Source organism: Mycteria americana, chromosome 2 (assembly GCF_035582795.1).
Source record: "Mycteria americana isolate JAX WOST 10 ecotype Jacksonville Zoo and Gardens chromosome 2, USCA_MyAme_1.0, whole genome shotgun sequence".
NCBI lineage: Eukaryota > Metazoa > Chordata > Aves > Ciconiiformes > Ciconiidae > Mycteria > Mycteria americana.
The window spans coordinates 113,315,020-113,335,609 of NC_134366.1; the positions used below are offsets into that span (position 1 = coordinate 113,315,020).

At 36.3% G+C, this 20,590-nt stretch overlaps 1 protein-coding gene across 1 annotated transcript in view; it reads right to left on the reverse strand.

Moving 5' to 3' along the window:
- Positions 1–20,590, reverse strand: part of DOK6 (docking protein 6) — a 264,406-nt gene that overhangs the window by 93,045 nt on the left and 150,771 nt on the right. The window contains exons 4-5 of the mRNA XM_075494295.1: positions 14,423–14,542; positions 3,820–4,009 (exon numbers count right to left, since the gene is read on the reverse strand). Coding sequence (XP_075350410.1) covers positions 3,820–4,009; positions 14,423–14,542 — 310 coding nt within the window. The remainder of the gene's footprint in view (positions 1–3,819; positions 4,010–14,422; positions 14,543–20,590) is intronic.

The window sequence follows — 20,590 nt, forward strand, 5'->3', positions numbered from 1 at the left end:
CTCCAGCTCTCTACTGAGCTAGAAACTTACAGTATTTGACAAAATTTGGCTGGGGCTTCCACAGCCCATCCCCTTATTGTATTTTCTCACTCTGTTTAACTTGACTTCAGCTTGACTTTGGCTTTTTTTTTTTAATACTTCTGGCCAGCACTTAATGCACTTGACCAGACAGCTTCCATACATAGGAAATATTGTTTAACATAAATGGCAGAATTGCAACAAAGCAAAAGAAAGAACATTTCAAAAGGAACAAAGAGTCCATATGTGTTTATTTTTCTCACTGCCTCACCCAAGAGATGAAAAGCAATTCTGAATTCTTAGGAGTCTCCTCTTATGCTCCTAAGAAGGTGCCTCAGCCAGCTTGTTTTGCTAAAAGGAAAGCTTGGACAACTGCCTTTTGCAGTTTCCAGAGAGTGAATTTTAAACATTGCTTATGGCCTTTGTTACGGATTGTTCGATTTACAACATCAGCAAAGCAAATCCTGTAACTTTCGCAGGAGTCTGAAAACAGTGTCTTCACACCTGATCTGGGTTATGAGATATTTTATCCATACCTGTTCTACTACTTTTCTGGCATGTTTCTTGGATTGCATGTAATTTATGCAAGCTGGTGCAAATTTACATTACCTTCATTTGGACCGTTAGGCGGGCAGTTCCATAAGGAGCACACTTCCCATTTCAGGGGCTTAAAATCAGAGACAGTCAGGGACTAATGCTCACGTATGCAGTTCAAAAAGTTGGAAGAGAAATAAATGCACTCCTGCAGATCAACTGCATTCTTAGGCACAGTGTCTCCAACACATCCAATACCCAAAATAATGAGAATGAGGTGTCTGAACACATTATATGTGTCCATAAATTAAGGAAATCCTGTTGACTCATTGATGGTTCAACATTAAAATTCCCTAAGCCAATCCGAAGCTGGTCAGGTGGAAAGCCTAACTCTTGGAAAAGTAAATGCTAGGCTCCTACCTCAGGTGCTCTGAATTACTGTGGGATCCATTCACTGTGTTCGATGCACAGTATTAATCAGTACAAAGCTACTGTAGTGCTTAATGGAGCTGTGAATTACTATTTTCTGATTGATGGATAGATTGCATGGGATTAGCCCTAATCAGGTGCTTTAAATAATGAGAATCTCTCCATCCAGCATTGAACTAAGCCACACAAAACTGTGCTTCCCCCAAATCTCAGCAGAGTTTGGATAGGGAAGAACACAAATGAAGTAAATCACTGTGCAAGAAATATTTACTTTCATTGGTTCACTAAATAATGAAAAATAAGGATGGATCTAACTTCTTAGGTAGTGCAAAGATACATATTTACAAACTCCAATTCAGTGCAAAACTAAACAGAAAAATCTGGCAGTTTAAAAGAATCTGTGTTCATTCCTCCCATACTTTAGACATCCTCCAAATTGTGTAGTTATCACATTTCATTAGACAAGTGAACATTTTAGTTTTATACATTCAAGTCCATATTCCATTTAAATGCAAAGCAATATATTTATTAAAAGATAAATTTAATTGTCTGAAAGCTTAATTTTGATCCTTTTATTTATCATAGTATCTCTTTGTGAATATGTCCATTTATTTTAATGGGAGGGATTTATTTTCTCAAAGTAATACCAAAATTGAGGATGGATAATAAATATTTAAAACTGAGCTCTTAATGTTCATGCAAACCACATACACATATAATGCATAGCTGCTAAAACTCAGTAAAAAATAAAAACTTATTTATAAATATTTCCTTTAAACCAATTGTCTACATTTAATATTTAAGCCTTAGGGAAAAATTAAAGCAACAATACTTTTACTGCGTAACATTCTCATAAAACATGGATGAGTGCTTCACTTCTGATAAGACAGCATGCACCAGGAATTTACTGTATTAAGGTACTAGCATATCAAGGGACAAAGAAAATCATGTTCAGAAAGATGAGAAAGATGCTGATTAAAAAATAAAAATAAAACCCCCCAAAATAAACAACAGATTTTAAAATGAGCATTAGTGTTGCCCTATATAGTCTTCAGATGTTCTTGAAGATACTGACTTTTCTCTAGTCCTATTTTTTACCTCTACATTTTTCTGCCAGTCTAAATCTAGTCTTTATGCATTTCCAAATCAGATGGATAAAGCACTCCCAAGCAAGCAAAAGGGAGGAATCTGATCAAAGACAATAAAGCATGACAGATAAAGGCAGAGCTAGCTCATAATAATAAGACACAGGAAAACAATCCACTTTTCATCAGGTTGCATGGTCCATAGATTGGAGGGGAAGATGATATTCAGATACTAGTATGGAATTAAAATACTGTAGGAGGCTTGAAAAGGCAGAGAGATAAAACTCACATTTTACTTGTATATATACAATCACTATACATAGTTTGTTAGTACTGATGAGTGGGATATTCACAAAGAATGGGATAAAGCTAAATCCTAGGGGTTTTGTTTCTTTGTTTGTTTGCTTCCTTGTTTGGTTTCCCCCAGAATAATATGGTGGGTTTCAGGCATTGTTTTTGGCATTTATTTGTTTTCTGGTATTGCGTAGGTATGTCGCTTGAACTAGTTTCACATGAGGTAGTCTGAGGCCTAGGGGAAGGAATGATTTAGCAAATTATTCTTGCTAAAATTGTATATTTGAATAAGCCCCACAGCTTAATCATTGAAATTAAATTGAAACATGGGGCAGACATTGCTAATTTTTAGTAAAGCAATATTAAATAAAAAAAAGTAATGATGGCTTCATGATATTTAATGGTGAAGTCATCACAGAAAAGTAGCAGAGCACTAAAATGCTCTGGTGACATCAGTCTGGATATACAAAGTTACGAGTTAAGTGGTAACTCCCATCTATAAGAAACTGCAGAGGAACTTTGGTCATTACCTCCTTAGGCTGTAGGGTCCATTTGATCCATGTTTTTGTTTGCGATCACCAACTGTACTTTTATGAATATTTGTTTAATGATATTGAATAAGTACACATCAAAATGCATATAAAGATTTTTAACAAGGTAGTGTGGCTAACCCAAGAGTGTAGAGACACCTGTAATTTCACAGATTGCTTCAGAAAATTCAGGCTCCGCATAAGGGAGTATGACAAACTTAGAAAAGTCTAGAACCATAAAATACAAGATGAAACATCACCAAAGACAGAGATAAACACAGAATTATTTCTGCACAGAAACACAGAAAAGGCAGTGAACCTAACAGCAAGATATGAAATGCATTAAAAAGATATGAAAGGGAGGCAAAACAGAGCTCCACAGACAGTTAAAACTGACCTGAGGATGGAAATGGCAATGAGGATTAAAACTGCAGGCAGAAAAAAGAGCTAGCCTTTTTATGGGTTCACAATGTTCTCTGTACTCCTGCTTGCAATTATACTCTAGGGCAGCAATCAGTCATCAGGAACATCCAAAAAGAGTAATATCTACCGTAAACGGAAGTTATTCCATTCATACTGTGTGATGAGCCTTTTCCATGATCCAGAATTAATTTCTTCTACATCAAAAGTACTCAAATTATACCACACTAGTGTTGAAGCACAGTGAGACTTATAAACCTTAATAATGACAACTCAACCACAGTTAAATAAAAGTCAGAGGAAGCTTAAGCTCATTTTAAATATAAGACATATTAACATTTATTTTGGACACTGGGTTGATTATATTGAAAAGTAATATTCAACAAACAGAAGTCTGTGGAGAGGCCATGTATTCCGTCTTTATAATGAGAGGCTAATCTAACTTATCAGACTGTTTCTCAAAAATCACTGCTTATTTCTTCTTCTTGCTGCTTCTCCTTAGCTCTTACCTTCCAGACTCAAATGTGAACCACGTTGAGTCACGTCCGTATCTCCTCAAAGAGCTCAGAGGCCACATGACCAGCTTGACCTTGGCATTGTGGATGTCCCAGAGATAGATGTTTTCGTGTGTGATCTGCATTGTACATTCCCCATAGATATCTAAATTTGGTGTAGGCATAAGATATACATTGAATCGTTCTGGAAAAAAAAACAACACAGAATAAGGCATCGCCAGTTAAAGTAAGATTTTATACTGGGAAAAAAAAAAAATAAAGTCTTTTGTTATTGATGGTTCAGCAATCAAGGCCAAATTTCTAGTCTTGAACAGAGGTGAGGATCCACTGATGTCAAAGAAGCCTTGCTAGTGTACATGATAGGAATAAGAGGAGAATCTTCTTAATTTCATTTTCATTATAAATAATGCAGCAGACTGAAACATCTTTCATAGATGATCTGCATAGTCCTCTTTGACATATGTCCCCAGCAACTTAACTGAAGTCCTTTATCCTCACATTAACGTCCATGACTCTTTTCAAATCAAAATTCACAATGACTTGAATTCTGACAGGGACTCCACTCTCAAAGAATAGAACTATAGATATCTTGGCAAAACATGTATGTGCAACCATTGCCCCTTAGAAAAACTGTCCTTGAAATTGCAAACCCAGGTTTACTTATTGAATCTTGTTAATAATTATGTTCTTTCTGTTCAGTTTCTATTTATTTGCCTGACTCATTATCATTTGTCTAATTAACATTTTTAATCATCTGTTGCTTTCTTGAAAAATCTGATTTAACACGATATATTATTATGGTCATGACAGCAATTGCAATCAGCTGCACTTCCACTGCAGAGTGCACTCATTGCAGTAAGAGGTCAAGGGCATTAACAATTTTCTGAAGTGCCTGAATGGCATGTGATTTAATAAGTAAACTATCCTTAAAAAAAAATGGAAAAAAGGAAAAAACCAAGATGATGTAAAACACCATTAGCTCAGACAGAAGGAAGTAAACCACAGTAATAGCAAGAGAATTTTAAATAAAAATGCAATTTTCTTTGAAGAATAACTAATGTTTCTATGGGTTGCTTCTACGAAGAATTGAAAACTCAGTTAATTTCAGGTTGTACAGTTGGAAGTACTAGTCTGTATTTTAACTCTAAAGGCACTGAAATCTTAGGGCTTAATAGCATAATATGGGAGAGTGCAGCTGATTCACAACTTTCACAATTTCCTTTCATTTTTTAAATAGGATAGAAATGCAAAATGTCAATGCTACTGCACTGAAGAGTGTTGACAAAAAAAGAAAGAACAATTTAAAGTATGAACATGAGCAATGCTCATTCAATACACAGTACTGGGAAAATGTACTTTAAAGGGACACCTGGTAGGAAAATTGTCTCCAATTACTTAATAAATGAATGACATTTTGGTGTGGAACATTTTTAATCCACCATTTGCACTGAATTTTCTCATGGTGTCCTCATAAAAACTAGGAAGGAATTTAAAGTAATTAGAAGAGGCATAAAGTGAGAGAAATTTATCATAACAGGCAAAATTAGATGCAGCTTCCTATTGTGTTTGACATTCACTATCACAGACATTATGTCTCAATTTTTTAAACATTTGATATATATACACTTTTCTGACAAATCAGTGAAAATATTGCAAATAAGTCAATTAATATAAAATATGTTATAAGTATGTGTGTGAGTATGTGTGTGTGTGTGTGTCAATAACGTGGCAAAATTTTGCTGAGGAATTAATGGAAGCAGGGAACTGCTGCGTGAGCAGTAAGAATTGCTGTCCTGCATAGCTATAAGTAAACTTGTCATCCCTGATGTTATTCTGCTTCAGTCAATTTAATTTTGTCCTATTAATGACTCCCCAATTGATTCATTCAGTCTCATAGCCATTCAACCTCTTCTCTCAGGCTCTAGTTCTCATTAATCACACTAATGGGTGTTAGCCCTAAAAGTTTCATTTTATGACTAAGGTCCCAAGTGTGAAACTCCTAATGTTTTGTAAAAGTCTTCTGACACACAGCACAAATAGATTAGCAGATGCTGCTGAGACCATTGAAAAGAATTTCCCCTAACCCTCAGAGGATTGCATTGGGCACAGGTGTAACTTAACCCCTACTGAAGTAAATGGAAAGACTTACATGGGAGTATGGGTCAATGACTGCATTGGGAAGGGAATGGTGGAGAACAAGGTAACTTACACTTTGCAATGGAATTATATTTTCTTAAATATATATATACACCCTTTTTCAGTATCGTTGTGATGGTCATGCAAAAGTGGTCATGCAAAGCCCAGGAGCTATGCAGGTGTGCTTTTATCATATATTAGACTCTAGTTTTGCATTGCCATGCTGTTATTTCCTGTTAGTTACCTCCTCGATTTGAAAGAAAGATACAGATGACCAAGATACCAGCTGGCTCTCTTGGCCTCCCCTTTACATTACATGAAATCACACAATGTGTCTACCAGGGAATGGGGCTACTATATGAGAATTTAAATCTTTCCCTTTCCCTGTCTTCACTGACAGAGCACCTCAGACAGCAGAGAAAATAGAAAGGTGCAATTATTTTCTGAAGTAAACATTAAACTGTTGTGTTGAAGGCACAGAATATTTCAACTTGTTTTAGAAGTTACCAGGATACTCATGAAATGCTCAACTTCTCTGAAGTGTTTGAGGATATTATTGCATGAAGGGTATTCAGGACATATGGTATCCTCAAACTGTCAGGAGACATTTGCTGACTTTGCATGGGAGGCCAGTCTCTAAGGTGAGGTGTCATGGATTAAAGAAAGTATGTCTGATTAAACTCAACATCAGCTGCAGGGCAAAACGTAGCACTCTTGCAACTTACTCGAATTGGCAAGAGAAGCAAGTGTACAAACATATGTGTTGGAGAAGATTGGGGATGGATATATTTGCATTTGAAACAAAAACTTACTAATACTTTCAAGCAGTGGGAAATTGAGGACATGGAAAGGTGTGGATACTATTAAATGATTTTAGGAATTAAAACACAGGGTCCAATTTTTCCATTTCAGAAAATATTTGAACAGGTATCTAGGTAATGGTAATACAATCATTCAGTTTTTAGAGGCAAGTTTTGCCCTTAAACTCATCCAGGCAAGAACAAACATTCATAGGCTAGATTTGGGAATCCCAGCTGAATTCTGTCATCAGATCTTCTGAATCACACTGAATAGGATATTTAGCTTCTCTGTGGGTCAGTCACCATCTGCATATGAGTGGGATGAGATAATAACAGTTCATTGGGTAGCAAGATTAAGTAAATAGAAGTTAATGAGGGGCCCAGAAAATAGGGTGATGGAAGAAGCCAAACAAGTAGATGCTACCCTGTGGGATAAGACAAGGCTGAGACTGAGCAGGTGCAATTCCTCAGTATCCAGCATCCCAATCCTCCTCCATCCTCCTCTAAAATTGGTGAGACCAAAGTTCAGGGAGTGGGGGAGTCAGGATGAGAAAAAAATGCCAATATATGGCTACACTTCTGTCTTGGTTTCAGCTGAGATAGACTTAATTTTCTTTATAGTGGCTGGTATGGGGCTATGTTTTGGATTTGTGCTGAAAACAGTGTTGATAATACAGAGGTGTTTTCGTTGTTGCTGCACTAGTCAAGGACTTTTCAGCTTCCCATGCTCTGCCAGGTGCACAAGAAGTTGGGAGGGGACACGGCCAGGATAGTTGATCCAGACTGACCAAAGGGCTATTCCATACCATACGATGTCATGCTCCATATATAAAGCTGGGGAAGAAGAAGGAAGGGGGGAACGTTCAGAGTGATGGCGTTTGTCTTCCCAAGTAATGGTTACGCGTGATGGAGCCCTGCTTTCCTGGGGATGGCTGAACACCTGCCTGCCCATGGGAAGTAGTGAATGAATTCCTTGCTTTGCTTTGCTTGCGTGCGTGGCTTTTGCTTTACTTATTAAACTGTCTTTATCTCAACCCACGAGTTTTCTCACTTTTACTCTTCTGATTCTCTCCCCCATCCCACTGGGTGGGAGTGAGGAAGCGGTTGGGTGGTGCTTAGTTGCCGGCTGGGGCTAAACCACGGCAACTTATTATTTCACTCTTTTCAATGTAACTGCTCTTTCCCATCTCCTTGAACAAGCAGAGCAATGCTTCATCATACACTTTGTGCATGTAAAGGTGTTTAGCATTTGGGCTTTGGCAAGAATATGACTTTTAACAACGTTTCCCAGAGCACAGGATCATAAGAGTCTTTGTTAAAATGAGCATATTGACTGAGACGGAGACTTGGCAGCAACTCTGAAATACTCTCAGCCTTTCAGCTCAAAGTCCAGCTGTACTGCAGAAGCAAAATGAGAGGCCCGAGGATCCTGATTCTGCCATTTTATCACTGGATTCCTTTGCCTAAATCATCCCAGTTGGAAAACTGACCAGATGACATTGCAATCTTGCAATCCAGATGTTTTGTTCCATTTCAGCTTTAATAAGAGGGAAAAACTACTTATGGAAGGAGGCAGTCAGGTTGGTGGAGTCTATATAAGAAGAGGCATTAAAAGCAAACGTTCAGTTTCTATCTGGAAGAAACTCCTTCTCCATCTATGAGACTTCTGCTGCTGACCGTCTGTGGCTAATTTTCAAGTGGAAAGAGAGCTTTAAGTCTCAAAGTCACAGCATTTTGTGTTCATTGGTATGTCAGGTCTATTAGAACGATTCTCTGATGCCTTGCACAATGAGGAACCAGGATTCCAGAATTAACTTTATTCCTTTGCTTATAATTATTCCGCTTTGCTTCTGGTAAAAATGTATGGAAATGTTTATTAACACCTCAATGAAAATATAAAGGCTACCATAAATACATTCTTTTAAATTTTCACTGATAAGTAGTAAGGTAGAGAAGAATCTGAAATCTCACTGGATTAACCAGCCATTAAAACTGTAAACACCTTTCTTTTCTGAATAAAGCTGGCTATGTTTGGTTTATTAAAAAAAAAAACAAACAAAACAAAACCAAAACAAAACCCCAAAACAAAACAAAGTATAAAAATGGATTAAGGATAACAGAAGATGAATAAAAAACATGCAAAATGCTTTTATCTAGTAAATCATAAACAGAGATTCTACAGACCCTAGAAAATGCCCTAAAACAGGTCAGCTCTGTGCACGTAATTACAAAGTCTCTATGCTTTGGCTGTAGTTTGTAATCTCAATATGTAGCATAAAGAAATAACTCATAATCCTCTTCTGAGGATTCAAAGACATTGTTCACTATGAAAAGCTGCATATTTACTAACAGAAATTAATGAGTTTCTTGCAATTAAAACCCAGGAAGCCAGACTGCTGTACTGTGGAATTTTTTTAAACAAAAAAGAAAGGTAAAACAAATGTTATGAAAAAGAGGAAAAACTTTACAAAGGAAGTAATTTTATGAGATATCAATTTAAATATTAGGCAGGGAGTAAAAGTAAAAAAATAAATTGTCTTTCAAACTTTTCCAGACTTCTAAAATCAAAATTAGCTTCATAATGCATTAAAAAAAAAAGGCCAAAGCACCAATAACACATAATAGAAAAGCATCATATTGACATCACAGGCATGACACCTAACAATAAATGAGCTACAGTAGCAAAAGATGGATCAGGCCTTTTCTTCAGTTTAAAAATTTGCATTTTTACATTCGCCTATTTTCTGCACTGTTTACATCAGGTTTACAGGTAAATTTTAATAGAATAAGATTTAGTACAAGTATTCAGCTATTTTAGTGTTATTTTTTAGTCTTCAAAATAGGTAGGAAAAGAGTCTTCATCAAAGGGAAGCACCTGCTCTTAAAGACTGAATTTAGTGGCACTGTCTACATGTAATGCTTTTTTAACCAATATTGTCTTGAATATTCTGTTTTCTTTTTCACAGTAAACATAGTCTGTCGTTGTACACTGTCCATTTGGATGACTTCTTTCTAATTACTTCCTTTTATAAAGAATGAAAATACAGTGACACATTGGAAACAGTGATATTTTGAAAAAAATCATGAGCATGGGCAAATTCTAGATATGATGACAGCCAGGCAGGTAAAAATATTTAAAAAAATAGATTTGTTTTTGTTGTTATTTTTTGGGGTGTATTACAAATGCTTCCAAATGCATTGAGAACTGGAAAGGAAGCTTCCAGTTCTTCCAAATGAAGACAGCAGTCTACATTCACAATTTCTTTCCCTAGCAGCACCTTGAGAAACCTAAGGAATATGAAATGTGTGTGTAAGTATCAGAGGATATTGCTTAGAAGACTACTTGTCAACAGTGTTATCAGATCCACCTAAGTCCAGATTTTCTTTCCTGGAGTTATAATTGTGTATTATGATTTGTATTATCATTGTATATACAGCTCCACTGCCATTACATTAAATTCGTTATCTGAATAGGATCATGTAGCCTTTACTGCTTTTGATTTAATAGTATATTTTCATTCTTTATCAAATAATCTAAATGGACATTCATAAACAGTAAAAGACTGTATTTGGTGTGAAAAGAAATGTAAACAGAAACCGGGTTGCTGCTATAGGGCTGAGGAACACATGCAAATCACTTAGATTTGCAGGAGAGAGAAGGTAAAATGGTTGGAGAGTAACAGAAGCTTCATTTCAAATCTCATTTTTATTGGAATCTGTGTATCGTTGCAAACTAAGCAGTCATTAGTTGTGAGCCTTAAATGTAAAAAGAAAACCACCTAAGGGTCATTTTCCGCGGAGGAGTTTACACAGTAAGACTTGCGGTAATACTTCTTTACTTCTTGAAAGTAATAACAGAGATGAAATCCAGTGAGATGCTTTCTGTTACTGGTGTGCTTTGCACAAGAATTGCTTAGATGTCTTCTCTATTCTTCCTACAGGACACAATAACTAAAGGTCTCTGCTATAAGCAGGGCAGATCTATAGTTTGGCTCTTTCAACCAGTCTATCATCACTGCAGAATTGCATGATGTTGGAGGGTCAAGCAACAGTGCAACTACAATAAAATAGATCTCGCTACCACTTACTGAACAACTCAGAACTATAAAAGAACATCTCTTTCAGATCGCTGCACTACCATATATTTTTATCCTCATATGACAGAAATGCCTTATGAATGTATGGTCTTTTAGCCATGACATTTCCACACCATACAGTGATTTTGCCAGCCTTTGGAACAAACTGTTTTGCAAATCATATTGTTGCATTTGTGTCACAGAGAATCAGGTGTCGTCCCTTCTGAAATTGAAAGCTCATCTCAAGAGAACCACAAGAGTGAGAGAGGGAGGATAAACAGGCTCAGATGTAACAAAAAGAGATATAGACAAATCATAGAAAACATACATATTTTCCTTGCCAAGTATTTCTGAAATGTGCATCCTTGGTTATAAAAAATATAAATAGCACGTAGCAATTTTTATGGCATATACAATAACAATTAAGAAAATTATTACAAATGTTGCAAACTGAAGGTACTGGCTACAGCGGTCATACACAGGGACTAAAACACAAATCTACACAACAGAAAACTTACTGTTTTTTCAAGAGATAGCCAATTTACCTGATCCCTTCAGTGAATACCCTTACAAGTACATGACATACATCATGGAAATATCCTTTAAGGACAGGAATGGGCAAGTAGTTGGACAGATGAAGAACATAGCATATTAAAAATATTATTGCTAGGAAAATGTAAAGCAGCTCATGAAAAAAACCCCGTATTAGGTTAGTTCTTTTATGATCAAAGAAGTATCTTTATCAAATTTTAAACATTTCAGAAAATCTTTAGGGCAAAGTAACCATTTGAAAAAAGACAGTGGAATGAGATGGGATTAATGGTTAATACACTTGTTCTTTTGGGATTAATGGTATTAACACCCTGTCACATCATAGAGATATCAACAGTATAACACCATTATTCAATTGCTTTTAACCCTTAAAGTGTAAAAAAAAAAAATATCTAAAACTGAAGAACCAATGGCACTGTAGTCTTAATGAAAATGCAATCTGTGGTCTTGCTTAGACACTAAGAGACATATTTTCTTCAGTGACCTGAAAGAATGTCCTCATATGGTTCAGGCAAGAGAACCTGCATGAAACGAGATGCTGAGGCTTTACGATGCTATGACAGGTTTTACAAAACTGTATTCTCACATCTCTTTTTCAAGTAAATATTAATACATCGACTAACTCAAGAGGAATTCTATGAAGTTGACATACTTGCAATATGTTTTGAAATGACATTCAAAGGTACTATAACAGTGTACACCTTTTATTTAACACAAAAAAAATAAAATGACCCCGAGAGTGACACAGCTGCCATTTTCACAAGGAGCAAGATTTTAGACATTTCATACATATAGTCACTTTTCATGAATTTCAAATTGGGAAATTAACTTTGACCTTTCAGTTTCAGGTCAATAAAAGCTCAGTAGATTTCTTAAAGGTTTTTAGGTATCTTTTGAACTACAATTTTTGATAGCATGCCTTTAAAAGCTAAAATACGTGGAAAATGTGCAAGAAAATAAATTTAAAATTTGCATTTTTTTATCAGAACTCACCAAACGATTCCACCCTCCAATTAGACACCTTTTCCATAAAACTGTCATGTGGGGAATGACACTGCCAAATTTGCAGAATAGCATAACTAGTAAAAACGGAAGTCATGGTTCCACTCAACTGATTTTACTGAAGGAATCTGCTAAAGAAATTTGAGTGCAACTGCAGGTTCTTACAGCACAGCTAAATGAACAAAATGCTAGATTTCATACCAATAGTAAGAATCTCTGTACTTTTCCCTCCTTCCAAGTTGCTTAAAAGACCTCCAAAACAGAATTTGCTTTGCTTCTGAACAAGACAACTTTGAATTTCAAACATGCTTATTAAAATGCAGAGTTGTGCATCAAGGGGATGAGGGTAGGAAATGGATAGGTATCAGAATTACTTGTCTGAGATACTGTAACTAATGATTTAGCAGACCATGCTCGTCAAATATTAGATTATACATATTCAGCCACTTGGTTTAAAAGAATCTGGCTAATGATACCCTCCATGCATTCTTATTCATGTGACTTGTACAACACAAATATGCTTTGCCTCTTTCTTTCCTTTCATTTATTTACTTAGAACAGTAAAGATACTAATTATGTTCATATATGCTGGTTGGTAGCACTGCAATTAATTTCTAGATTAAGGCAACTGAATCAAGACTAGTTCACACAACAGAATTAATCTGTGTCTTCTGGAGGTTATGTGTACGTAACTGGATCTCTTTCAAGAACAAGATGAAATGTAACATTTGCCATCTATGTCCGAAAGCTGCTGGACAGTACATGAATTCACTGCAGAAAGAGCTTGAGGAATTTCAAGCTATTTTTCTGCTTACATCACAGCCTTTTGACAAGATTTATTCCCTTTCACATTTGTGAAGGAGCTCCACCTGCTCACATAGTTCTCTCTTCAAGAGCATGCATATAAGTTTTATACCTATAGCCTTATGAGCATATAGCAGACAGGATGCTTTGAGTGGTGTCTGATCATTATGACTTTCCTACAACATTAGTGTCTCTCCCTTTGTTAAGTAGTTTGAGACTACAAATTAAATCCTGTGTGTCATAGCAGGCAAACAACTTCACAAACATTTGAACTTCTTTTAAATTGCACTTGAACATGTCTGATTTTTGAACAAAATTTCTTAAAGATTTCTGTATATTTTATGTTATTAGGTTCAGAGATGTCTGGACTCTTCTATGAAATTAATACAATATAATCAATATAGTGCTATTCATTCTATAATTTAATTATATAATTTTGTTTATAATAATAGTTGGCTTGATATTTTATGACCATTGAGGCAGTTTGTTTTATTACTTTGTTAAAAGCTATTGGATCTTATAAAAGCATCAAGACAGTAATAATCATTGAGAGCTGTAATTTAGGAAGGAATAAATGAGCACATTTTGTGTTGCCCTCATGTTCATTAATAGGAATTAAATGACAGCATAATCACAGATTTTCTTTTGTTGTTGTGTATTCCATCCACTAACATCCTTCCTGTGCACGTGTCTAATCTAAAATTCTGTTCCAAATAGCCTTTAGATGAAGACCTACAAGCTCAGGCTTAGTGCTGACTAGCATCTGTCATTGCCCTTTTCACCTGTATTTGACAACACTTAGATGACCTTGACTTCATTACTGAAGACAGGTATGAGTTTAAAGCAAATATGTGTTTTGCAGTCCAAAGTGGTGGTGATATGTTCATCGCTGTCTTTTAAAGGCGTGGAACAACAGCTGCTGTTTTATTCCTCTGCACAGAGGCTATTGTTTCCAGAACCAGAAAGGTCATAGTCATCATTTCCCATGACAGGAAAATGTGAATGCAATGAAGACATGAAGTCACTCTATATGTGCTATATGTGCTAATTTAATTATCTTTATTTGTAGGAAAAATAGGATTAAGGCTCAAAACCACATCCAAACATTTAGTTATTAATGATATGCTTCTAGCTAATAGTAAAAATCCTCACAACAACAAACACAAGCAAAGGTAACATGGCACATCACCTAAGAACTGATCTAGGAGCAATTACAAAGTTACTTACCATTTTGTTCTCTCTGGACTCCAGCAGCAAGCAAATCTGGTTCCCCAAGACTTATATCATTGAGCCTGGTTCCTAGACACTCCATGCAAAGATGTTTGCACCATTCCTCTGCCTCTAGTTCTGGAAAAAAAAGGAAAAAAAATGTTCATGTCAACATTTTACTCAAAAAAGTGTGAAGTTAAATCAATACCTTCTTACTGACCAGCTTTATGACAATATGCTTGTGTTGAAACATGAGTTATTAGCATAAAGTTCCACATGAATTTCTTTGCCTTGATTTATGAACTTCTAAAAGGGTTTACACTATTAGAACTGCATCTTCCATTTTCAAATTTGGGGATAGGAGGTGGAGTTAACAAAAAAGAGAAAGGAGTAGTGAGTTTTCAAGGCAGTATATTTCTAGTAGGCCTTCTTGAAAGAAAAAATGCAATTTAGAAAAACATTAGATATAATACCCGAAATATTATTTACTGCTCTTTAGGTGAATCTGAACTATTAAAGCACTTTCTGTTTCTAAAGGTTCTAGAGTATTTTTCTAGGGGCAAAGGAAAAAAAGTAATAAAAAGGTCTTCAAATGCGAAACTTTCTTCTCTGCTGTACTGAATGGTTATGCCTGTCAAGTTAGTCTGAATAATTAATTTCTTCAGTTCTGTTCAACTTCTTTTGGTCTCAGAGCAATTTGGGCATTAGTTGGAACATTTGTATGAAAATTCGAAACCCTCTAGTCCTTTCTGAGTCCTCCATTGCATCCCATTGACGTACATCTGAGAGCTCCCTATCTGCCAGTCTACCAAGGCGTAACCCCCCGAGACACCGCAACAGCCCCCCTCCACACCCAGCCTCATCCTATCCACTTCCCAAACTTAACATCATGAAATCTCTGGCATTGGTCAAACAAACAACATCTCAAGTTGGCGTTCACACAGTGTGAAACCACAACTAATAAAAATCATGCAACTAGGCTGACTGTCTTTTATTACAGGATAAGCTTCACCCAAGGGAAACTTTCTGGAGAGCAGGCTTGGCACCAGGCATGCGCTGAGCATCCATTGTCATGGTCAGTCTATACCTGATCATCTTTAGGAGTGGGTGACTCCAGTCATCTAGAAATGCCTCTACTAAACTGTCACAGTTTTTTCATTCCTATTTTTGGGGACATCTGGAAAATACTTTTGTGACAATCTCTCCAATGTAGTGCTAAAATTCGGAGAGATAGAAAAATACTGCATGCAAGCCCTGAGGCATCTGGTGATGATGGCTTATTGTAATTTGTGAAAATTTATATCCATGAAAAATCTTTCCGTGCCTAATTGGTACAGTCCTCAAATCCTTGTCTGGTTAGGTACGGATCTCAAGTGACAGAAACATTTGCTGGGCAAGAAAGGGAGACAGGCATGCAATTCCAGCTGAGAACCTTTGGCTACCCTCCTTTGTTCAGGGCCCTGAATAATCCAGGAACATATTGTTCCTGAGTTATCCTGGCTATCAGCTGACGGAGTTCCCAGGCGGACAGCTCAATGATAGCTCAAATTGTTTTGGGATTTTTGAGAGCCAAATGTGTTTTTTGCACAGGGACACAAACAATTTGGGGGGCTTCTTCAGAGCGCTGTAAGCATAAGGGGTTAAGGGACCCTTCCTGACTTTTTGCAGTCTTTGTCTCAAGACACAGATCCCCAAAGTTGGTCTTCTCATAACATCCTCAGCTTCTGGTGGTAAGAGACAGAACTTTCTGTCAGTAAAATCCAAATGACATTTAACTTTGTATGTGAGAAGAAAATATTGAGATAACAGTGTACTGTTCCTTAACATTTCTACAGATACAGCCTCCTTGATGGAAATAAGGAGAGAACAGGTCTATCTCTGGACAGCAATAAAAACTTAGGGCTTTTAAAAGGAGTAATATGAATTTGTTTAAAAGTCTACCTCCAAAATTCATCTTCTGCTCATGCATGAAGAAATTTCCCTCCTTTTTTCTCTTCCTCTCCTTCAGCCTTTGCCACTTCCTTGGATATTCGTGAGGTCTGTTGAACCACAGCCATGCCTTATAAATCATACCTTCCCATGGAGAAGGCTTCATGCCAGGGGGATGATAAAAGTGGACCACAAGACATGCTGCCATATTCTGGCAGCACGCAGAGGGGGTGTGGGGGGCAGCGCACCAGCATATGGTTAAGCCAAGCCCCCCCCAGGGAGGGTTTCCACTGAGTTGCCCAACATCTGCTTCCAGCTACAGATAAACTCGGGGGAATCAGTGCAGAAAGGCTGGTAGCACAAAGGTGACAGTGCAAATCTAGTCCCGTGCTCCCATGTTTCCTTCCCTTCCCTCTCACAATTTCTTTTCTGCCTAAACCATATCGCAGAACAATATATATGCTGACAGAATGCATAGCTCTATATAATGCCTGTAATTTTTCCCGGAGTGTGGTCAGGATATAACATTTTATGTTATTTCACAAAATCTGCGTTTTATTACTTCATTTCATTGTGCCTGCACCCAGAAGGGGTACATTGTGGAAATGTAGAATGAGATGATGGTAAACAAACACTAAACTAACCTTTCTAATTTTACAAACATCTAAGGAGAAAGGAAAACATATTGGCATTTCCATAAATCCAGCTTAGCATCAATATATATTCAAAACAGGACTCTTATGTAAAAGCAACAAGTTCTATTTATATGTATTCTCACACCACATTTCCAGAAGATTTTTGGGGAAACAAACAAACAAACAAACAAAAGCATTGTTCTAAGAAGCTGTTTCTTGTGAGCGTCTTCGTTTTCATCTCCTCAGTCCACTTGCTTCTCTCTATTACAAGAACATCTAGATCTTGAAAGTTTGAATCCAGAAACTGCCTTTCAAGGTGTTTGACTCTGGCAGTTTAATTTAAGCTGCTGCTGCTTCACTGCCAGACATCGACGATCAGACCATTCTCCAACTGCCACACAGAAGAAACTTATCTTACTGTGAGCATTATAAGGTCATGGCTATATTTTGCAAAGTGTAGGCTACAACATGCATTGTATTGCTGTATAACTCAAAATTTGTATCTTACAAAAATGATCGACTTAATACTACAGAAAATGTAGTTTCAATGCAGAACTGAAGTATCTTCCCACAGAACTGTGAGGATTTGTGTCTGCTGTCAGAAGCTTCAACAGTATCTACAAATGTGTTTGGAAGGTCAAGGGTACGAGGGTACTGTGCAAATTAGTTTTACCTAATGCATCCTGATAGCTATTGCTTACTTGCAAGGCATTGCCTTCAACATTTTCCTTGACAGACATGTGAAATCTTCTTTAGAAGCAGGTGAATTACCTTTCAAAGACAAAGCCATATTTCTCCTTTCATCATGTGCATCTATAAAGCAGTTCACCATTCTTTTCTAAAAGGTCTATAGAATGCTTTGTGCCTCTGGATATCAAATTCAATATTATTTATGATTTTAAAAATTTATTTATTATAATTTATAGTACATAAATACATCAGTCGCAGTAGCAATCTTTAAGAATGACAGCTATCACGTCACAAAACAGAGATACCACTGTTACTTCTTTATTTTGATTATATGCATATATTGAAACAGATGAAATATTACAGTGGAACCCAGCCATAAAAAACTGTCAGCAAAATTCTTCTCTTTAATGCATGTAGATTAGATTTATTGGTGGTAAATGCTGAGTTTTTAGTCGTAATTGGTACTTGTCATTGAAAAATTTAGTTTCCTTTTAAGATAACTGAATTCTTGCACTGAATGATAAATTGTAAAGCATGCTTTCACAGCTATAAATAAAAACCAAATACTTGCATTTTCATTTTTACTGTTATTCAACTATAAAATGCTGCTATACAAATGTCATGAGGTGAGATAAAATACAGAGAGACGGGAGACCTTAATTAGGCACTGTTTATTGTATAAGAAATATTACTGTGAAGAAATCTGTAAACTTGTTATCTGAAAACACACACCTTGTTATTGGCAATATTTTCCTACAGTTTACCTGAGCTTCTAGGTCATACCTGAGGTTATATGTCATTTCTACTTCAGTTCCCAGGTGATTAAACTGGTGCCACACCTACTCCAGCCACTGAAGTTGTGTATTGCCAAAAGGTAATATCACAGGATGATAAGTGGGTTTGTTGATATAATATTGATGATGAAATAATATTGGCAGATGGTCTTAGAAATATGTTTGTAATAGTGAAAGAGCTCTTCTGCTACATATGGTTTAAAACAGTTCATGCTACACAACATATTCTACAGGGAGAAGGTGGTGGGGCAGAGATACAGATATACAGATATATTCTACTTCACTGTCCTTAGAGATCCTCTAGATCTCGAAGGCTAGAGGCGGGATTGTTTTCAGACTCCTAACTTGGGAAGCATTTTGTGTGTGGACTAAACCAGATACCTTCTGAATCCCGATAACTTCACATTCTTCCACATTTACCTCCTGTGCTCACCTTGCAGAATCCTACAGGAGCCAGTCGTCACCCACCACAAGAAGTCGCCAGCATAGTCGAATGCCGCTAGCCTGAGATAAAGCCCCAAAGAGGTGACCACTCCTGCTCAGGTCAGCTTGTGTCTCCTTGAGTAACGCCATCTCCCACTCTGCAAGGCAATGCCCTCCATTCCAGGACATCCCTTCCATCACTAGCAGCAGCAAATTATTGCATTTGTAAAAAAATGGCTCAATTTATATGCAACTCTTAAAGTTTAAAAACAAAGATGAGGAAGTTTGTCTCTTCCCCTTCTCATGCAGCCCACTTAAAGTGACATGACCAAGGACTGAAGCTGGAAATAACATGTATGCAATATTAGAGGGGGATAGCAAAACTGTCCTTGTGCAAATCCAAAAACCTCATTTACTTTTTGAGCTTTCCCTAATGTCAAACTGTATAAACCTAAAATGTTAGTTTCTTCATTTCTGAAACATTTTTATTTATTTTCTGCACAGATTGTTTGACTCTTCTGCCCTCTAAACTACTTCTATAAGAGGTCCAAACCCAACTGAATATTCTTGCTCTGAATGAAACAGGAGAATCTTTCCTGTTTGGATCAGTAGGACTTAGACCTAATATTCTCTACCATGAAAGAAAAATGGTGCAGAAAAGCCACATGTGCCTATTTATCTCTTCTAAAAATCACCCAGCCTTAAGTAGAAGTTAATAGGAAAAAAAAATCATAGAATCCCCACAGGACTGATGTGCTATTGTACTGTGCTACATACAATATATGCAACAACTTAATTTCCTTTTTTTCACTAGCAAATAACACTATTGACTTGCAGGCACATAATTTCTTATCAAAATCAATAATACCTTAAAAAACTCTATCCTTTATCAGGATATATATCACCCTTTGATGTTTCAAACATAATTTTATTTTATAAATATTTAAAATATGTTCTCTAATAGTGTCTCCACTACTTGGGGGAATTTTACTAGAGCACATCGCACACACTCAAACCCACATACAAAGCAAAGCAGTGTGGCTATTTCTTATCCTTCCTTGGAGGATAGTGCTTATTTTGTGTAATAACATGTATTACTGATTAACATTGGCTATGCATGAATTAAGCAATTTTTTTGTTAAATGATAGCTAGGAAGCAATGAATTTCTATTTAGTGTAAAACAGCAGAAAATTTGTATGTAGATTAAAACATGCTTTCAATTAGATTGTAACAAAGATAGTGGGCTATAACTGAAAGCAATTTGGTTACTAAAATTAATTTTTTATTGACCAATTATATTTGAAGATATTTTATGAGATATGGGACTCATATACAGATTTTTTCCTTTATTTCAACAAATACTACCGTTAAGGAAACTTTTTTATATTTTTCTTTAACTGCGATTTTTGAATCTTTCACCTGGCGTAGAGCATCCTGTTATTACATAAGTCTAAATCACTGAACCAAAAAGGCAAAGGAAAAGTCATGAAGGAAAATGACATATACTGTTGAAGTTTATTAATTTACTGAAAATGCTCTATATTCAGGCTGTGACAAATTATTTTAAAGGAAATATGACAATATTGTTTGAAAAAAAATTTGGGGAGTCACGTTCCTCAAAAATTTTTTGACATTGTCACTTTTTTCTTTTACTACCATAAGACCATTAATATTTAACTATTTTGAGCTATTTAAATGTACACATCTTTTAAAA